Here is a 6405-nt window from a genome sequence, read left to right as displayed (position 1 = left end):
TTTTGTCTTTTTTGTGTGTATGATTATTGTGTGATGCCATCGTACCCAAGACTGCAAGAGGTCAAATTTGATGATAACCCAAGATGCAGAAATGGAAATTACTGCAATAAAGCAAAGCGTCTGGCTGCTTACTACAATATAAACAGCCATGCATTTTCTATTGCGCTTGGCCTCACTGAGGTTGCCGGTGAGAGGGAACCATTCCCAGCTGGCAAGAGGCGGGGGACACATTCAGTCCAATGTATTGATCTCATGCTAAAGCATCCACCTGTATAAACTACTTCTCAGGCATTACACATACCAAACCAGCTCTATCATTTTTATCAGTCTTCCATTTATTGACAATATACCACTTGTGCATGAATATACAATTTTAAAGACCATTTTGACATGAATGACACGTGGCACGTCGAAGCATACAAAACTGTGCTTTCTAAAAATAAACATCAAGAAACTAAAGGATCCAATTAGATCTTTGAGAGGCATATCCGTGGATGTCCAAATGAGTCGGAATGAAGTTAACTATCTTGGCCTCTTAAAATGTACAAAGTGGAGTTTTGTTTTGCCGAAAAGCATGCCGACAGAAAAGAATCCCAAGCGAGCCTCTTCCACTCTGTGCCAAGAAGCAAAAGATGGTGATGTCCTGAGCGCAAGGGTTCATGGATGCACATGACATCTACAACATGATGACATGTGGCGCTACCTGCTGGCTCTAATCTTAATCTGCTGCATTTGCTGATTTCAGTCCTATTTAAACAGAGGCAGGGCCCAAATGGATTCTCACCCTTCTGCGGTGTTTTTTCATGGCTCCATCGCAAGGGAAAGAAGAATTGAGCGGTGGAAAAAAGTTGAAGGGGTAAAATAAAAAAAAAATAAGACCACACTCCAGCCTGCAGATCGTCCCGTTGGAATGATAAAAGAAAAAAAGAAAATGCGGGCTAAATTTTTAACTTCTGCGGGCATTGGTGCAATTAATGTAATAATGACAATCACAAAGAGCAAAGAGCCGTTGTTTCAAACCTGAAATGTGCTCACTAGAAGACGGAGATGAGCGCAAAGACGCCGTAAAGTAGCGCGCACGGGTAGGCCACCAGCAGCTGCTGCCCATCCATGGCCAACGCAGAGATGAAGATCTTCGAGGCCGACAGGCTACACCACCCGATGATGGCTGCCGTGAGGATGATTCCCATCAGGCCCCTGGAGAGAACGACCAGAGTGAGATGGTGCTCAAGGGACAAAACTCTCCTTACTTCAAACATACTAGAAAGTACTCTCACTGTAATGAGAAAAGGACTCCGAAGCTGGACAGGACAATCATGGGAAGGAGGCAATATCCCAACACGCTGGCCACGCAGCCGAACGACACGCCCGTCATGCTCATGAGGTTGAGCAGGCAATACATGCCCAGGCAGCCAATTGCACTGATGCCGTACACATAGCCAAACTGGATTTTACCGGCCTGTAAATGGGGAGACCGAATTTTTAAAAATATATTATTACGAGGTAAAAACAAATGACAATAAACATTCATCCCAAACTAAAAAAAATAACTGCCCATCGTTAAAGTGTAATGCATATAGCACAGGAATAAAATAAAACAAGGCAGTGACTACGCAACATCCACCTCTTGAGGCAATTTTGATTTCATGCTCATGTAGCAATTTACCAAGAGGAGTGTTGCACCGAATGCCAAGCAGAAGACCATGGGGCCAGCAAGGTCTGTCTCGTTCATAATACTGCCATCTGCCAACTTCAGAGGATGAAGGACCGTCAGAGTCTTCTGCCAGATGTGGTCAAAGTTGATTCCTAATTCTACAACAGAGACAAAAAAAAACCCCACACATAAGAATTCTCCCAAAGAGGGTGATAGCTTCCAAGTTTATAGGTACCTTCCAGTAGTGGGGGCTCATCATCAAAACTGCTGCTGTACATGGATTGTGACGAGGACGGGGTGTACGTCTGCGTGGGCTGAAAGATTTGTCCTGTGTATGGCTGTTGGGGCTGCATCATCCCTGGGGCAGGGTAGCCCATTTGCTGAGAGTAGTCATACTGACTATACTGCCTATGGAAGAGACAAAAACACTCAACAACAACAAAACTAGCTTCGATTTAACATCAACAGCACCATTGTCAGGCAGAATTTCATGTTCTCTCACAAATCAATGCTATTGGCCTTATTGTGCATTCTTTCTTTCTTTATTTTTCATTTTATTTGTTATTTTTTGTTTTACTTTCCTGAAAAGTAGTGGTGTTGGACATGCAAGGGATTCAGCCCAATGGCAGCGATGTTATATTGTCATTGGGGGAGTTAACAGAGGAACAATTCCCTTCTGCAGCGTTGGTCACTTACTTGTTATACTGATTTTCATTGTTGTATCCATAGCCAGCCTGGTTCTGGTCATCAACGCTGTAGCTCGACTGGTAGAAGTCCGTGTTGAAATTGTCAAACCCAGACATCTCTCACTGCCAAAAGGAACAACACCTTTTCATGACAGATAGTATATTCTGTCTCTTCAACCACAACTGACACACAACAAGTTAGATTTTCTGCACACATTTGGTATCCAACGAGATCACACATAAATTAGGAATATATGTGAATTAATGTACTTACTATTTACATGACATTTATTTACATGGCACCCAGCTGTTAGCAGCAGAAGCTTGAAGTAAAACTACCATTTTCGTACTCATAGATTAATTAAACCGTATCTATTCTCATAATTAATGTATATTGCAGTGCAGTCATCGCCCTTGAATTAATACACGTTGTCACCAAAACAATAACATGTACATGTTTATTTTCCAGCACTTCATACCGATAACTAAGCTAGCAGTTGTTTGTCTAGTTTATACAACAGTCGGACGAGCAGGCGTTTCCGGTGCTAAACAACAACACCAACTTTATGTTTAAGTCAAGCCAATTTGTGCAAACGTTATTATTCGTAGCCCATGAAAAAACGCTTACCCTCGGAGTTCGACAATCCGCTCGGGGAGATGCCAATTCGGTAGCGGCTGCTACGTGTCAGGAGGGAAGGGACATCTTCCGGGAATGAACGTCACACAGGAAAGAGTCAAGAAGTCCTTTGCTGAAACTGTAGCGACACGCAGAGGTAAAATAGGGTATTGCACATTGTTATCAGGAAAGAATAGTTTACTACAGAATTGAAAAATACAAAACATGAATTCATCTTGGTTCAATTGGTCCAATGTCCCACAGTATAATGAAGCTCAGTGTTTTCCAACCTTTACTTGGGCCCGAGGTCAATGCATGTGTCAATTATATTCGAACCTAAAATGCACTTTAATTTTCACAGTTAGACTTTGACCTTCTCTAAACTTGTCGTTAATACATGTCCAAATGTTTTGTTTGTTTGTTTGTTTTTAGCACAACTTGGTGCTCTACAGCAGGTAGCACGTACAGTATGTTCTGAATGTAACTCCCTTCAAGCTCTTTGAGTCAGGAGCAATAGTGGTGTCAAATGTAAACTGGTAATACATTTGGGGAGTGATGTGCAGGATGTCACTGAGCTTTTTGCAAGAGTAAAGTTATTCTTTTTTTTTTCCACCAGGCAGCTGAGAAGATGATCAATCACACTTCTTGCACAGAACAGTACCGCTCCCAAACACTGCAGGCCGGTCTTTGATGCTGGCACATGATGATGAGCTCTTCTCAGCGTGGCGTAGCATGGGAGGGAATGGAAGAACTAGCATAAAACACGAGCGGGGTGTTATGTAAATGTATTGCATGTACTTTTCCGATAATAATAGTAATGAAATTCAGTATTTTAAAAGAACATCCAGTTGGAGACATACGGGTAGGATGTGTGTGGGGAGGGGGGTTGGGGGTGCTTTTAAGTGTTTCATGCAAATAGTTGGGTCCCCAGCATGCCTGCCCACCCAGCAGGAAAAAGTGATTTTTTGGGGGTCTGCCAATTTCTAAAAATGTGTCTGCAAGTAAACCATTCTGCACATTTGTCTAGAACGTGACAAAAAGCCTTTTAGAACATTTTAAATGTACACTTTCAAGCATCACAAAATGTGGCATTTAAACAGGGGTGTCTTGACTTTTGTTTATGTCCACTGTGTGTGTGTACTGTATGTATGTATGTTTTACTATGCACACGAGAGAGTTATATATTAAACTGTACGAGGAGTTCAAGTTAACAGTAGTGCATGAGTTACAGTGTTGTTAATGGGTATAGAATAATGAAGAGTCATTTTTTATTGTTTTAATCTACAAATATGACAGTGCAGTGATCCCCAACTGCAACATTATTTGCATTAACGCAGATAGTATACTTCCGCCCTACAACAACAAATGGGAAAAATACGGCAGCCGCGTAGTGCCGTATGCAAAATTGTGCAGCCTTCATTTTTTCCTCACACTTTGAATCATCTCTCCACTTGAGGAGCCCGCCTCACATCTTCTTAATACACTTAATGAAAATAAAATTGAAAAGAGCTGCAGAGGGTAATTGAATTTAGCGCAGCGCACACGTTCATAATTGCCTTCTTTTGTGGCGTCGCTGCTGTAATCCCGCCGCTGCTGCTTGACTGCATGAATGGATATAAATATTGAATTTCTTTTATTGCAGTGAGCCCCCATTTCCAACCATGCCCTGGATGTATCCTCAATTAAGATTTCTCTCTCCACCTACCCTGCATCAAATCGCGATTAATTAAAGTGTTTCGTGTTATATACACATCTTTTTTTTTCGGTTTGTGTATAAACTACAGACACGTTCATGAGAGAGGACGCAAGGAAGCAGGAGCCAGTAGGCACGTCTGCTCATATTTCTTGAGAACATTTACACTCAACTAATTAAATTCTCTGTCACCCTTTCATAGCGCTGCTACACAGCTCATAAATTAGTAGGCATCAGCTGGTACAGCTGGGTTCTGCTCACTGGGCACCCAAGCTGAACCGGGACTAAAAATTAACAGCTAACGATCTTAAAATGATTCTTGATAAATGTCAGCATGCAAACATATTGTTCTCCGACTATGAATGCTATGAAAGTAGCTGCGAAAGACTCAAAATGATAAGACGCTAGTTAATAGATCTTCGCATACAGTATCATTTAATAGCCGGGTGCCTCTTTCTGTCTGCGCCTTCAAGCAGAGAAATCTAATCGGATGATTAGTAAACGCTCGGGGCAATCACTGATGTACGATATCATAAAAACAAGGCCTCCGGGTGAACTAGCGTGTAAAATAACATGAATGTGAATTCTCTGTACACAAAGCAACCTGTTTGGCTCTTCCAACCAGGATTCGTTTTGTCTCGGTGATTTAATGCTGTACTCATTTGTTCTCAGACTTGACGTTGAAAGGAAAGTCGATGATGGTTGCATATGTCGACATCTTGAGGCGTGGCATAGACAGCATGTCTATCGTGTCAGACCAACATCTTTAAATTACAACCCTGCTGATCAATTGGGATTGATTTTTGCCTCAACAGTCATTCCATGGCCAATTAGCTTCCATAAAGAACTGCAAATATGCAGCATTTACTGCACCTAGTGATGCTTTGCAAAAGTATGCAGTGGCTACTACATTAGGTAAACACAATCGAGACCATATTGACATAACCTAGAACCTTTGGCATTTTCATAGATAGGCGCCGTTCGAAACGGCCGTTTGCGCCGTTGTGGGACTGAACACAGCCGACTTGATTCCCGGGGCCAATCAAGGCAGCTCCCCTCATTCAATTTAAAATCAGGGTGAGTGAACTACATGGCAGAAGCTGTAATCCTAAAATGTCATTTTGAATAGAAAATGCCATTGGTCCACCGGAAAGCACAGCAAGGCGTAGCGCAGCCTGGCAAAATTACCAAACACAGTTAACTAAACTTTACTCAGCATGAAAATGAAGATGCACCAGTTTGTTTGCCGAGCGCACGTGTGCCCGTCTACAAAAATAGAGTCCAGAGAGAGAGAGACAAACATTCATTTGCTGATACACGCTATACACTTCTTTCTGGTTATTTTATCTTTGCACAGTGGCCAACAAACATTTGCAAAGACTTCCACAATACCATGTAAAAATAAATGTTATGGCAGTGTTATCGAAAAGAAAAAATGAGCATTAACATCTTGGTAAGGCAGTATTTCATTTCATTAGCTTGCACATGTGCACTTAATGTTGTTACCAGGTGTCTGCGCCCCTTCGTCTCGTGATTGCGTTGCGGGCCTCGTCGGTTTGCGCTATTTATTCCCGGCTCATGGTGGCTTTACACAAATGAATCGTGACAAGTCCTTTGAGAACAGCTTTGACCTTGTTACCTTCCTTTCACAAAGCAGCGGCAAAAAAAAAAGAAGCGATAGATGCGTCTTTCTTTCACTCCACTCTCGTGTGTCTTGAGGCGCAGGAGAAATGTTGGATTATTTAATTTTATCGGC

At 42.1% G+C, this 6405-nt stretch overlaps 1 protein-coding gene across 2 annotated transcripts; it reads right to left on the bottom strand.

Moving 5' to 3' along the window:
- Nucleotides 1-314: 314 nt before the first annotated feature.
- Nucleotides 315-3093, bottom strand: yipf5 (Yip1 domain family, member 5). 2 transcript variants are annotated; one of them, XM_086131930.1, is made up of 7 exons: nucleotides 2969-3093; nucleotides 2351-2463; nucleotides 1890-2062; nucleotides 1667-1812; nucleotides 1278-1459; nucleotides 1021-1197; nucleotides 315-890 (listed from the first exon to the last, which is right to left on the bottom strand). In XM_086131930.1, the coding sequence occupies exons 2-6, from the start codon at nucleotides 2455-2457 to the stop codon at nucleotides 1035-1037; spliced, it is 771 nt and encodes a 256-aa protein (XP_085988056.1). In that variant the 5' UTR covers nucleotides 2458-2463; nucleotides 2969-3093; the 3' UTR covers nucleotides 315-890; nucleotides 1021-1034. The 2 variants fall into 2 exon arrangements, with proteins under 2 accessions (XP_085988056.1, XP_085988055.1); XM_086131929.1 differs by having other exon boundaries at nucleotides 315-1197.
- Between the last annotated feature and the right edge of the window lie 3312 nt (nucleotides 3094-6405).

This window comes from Hippocampus guttulatus, chromosome 15, assembly GCF_054856545.1.
Source record: "Hippocampus guttulatus isolate MCC_2025c chromosome 15, RoL_Hgut_1.0, whole genome shotgun sequence".
Taxonomy (NCBI): Eukaryota; Metazoa; Chordata; class Actinopteri; order Syngnathiformes; family Syngnathidae; genus Hippocampus; species Hippocampus guttulatus.
The sequence above is the reverse complement of the archived record's forward strand: the minus strand, read 5'-3'. Positions and strand labels throughout refer to the sequence as shown.

Bases quoted from the DNA above. Each gene is read 5' to 3' on its own strand.
- yipf5 (XM_086131929.1), bottom strand. From the start codon at position 2,457: ATGTCTGGGTTTGACAATTTCAACACGGACTTCTACCAGTCGAGCTAC. The intron at 2,063-2,350 runs GTAAGTGACCAA...TCTCTTCCATAG, and splicing joins AATGAAAATCAGTATAACAA to GCAGTATAGTCAGTATGACT. The intron at 1,198-1,277 runs GTGAGAGTACTT...CGTTCTCTCCAG, and splicing joins GGAGTCCTTTTCTCATTACA to GGGCCTGATGGGAATCATCC.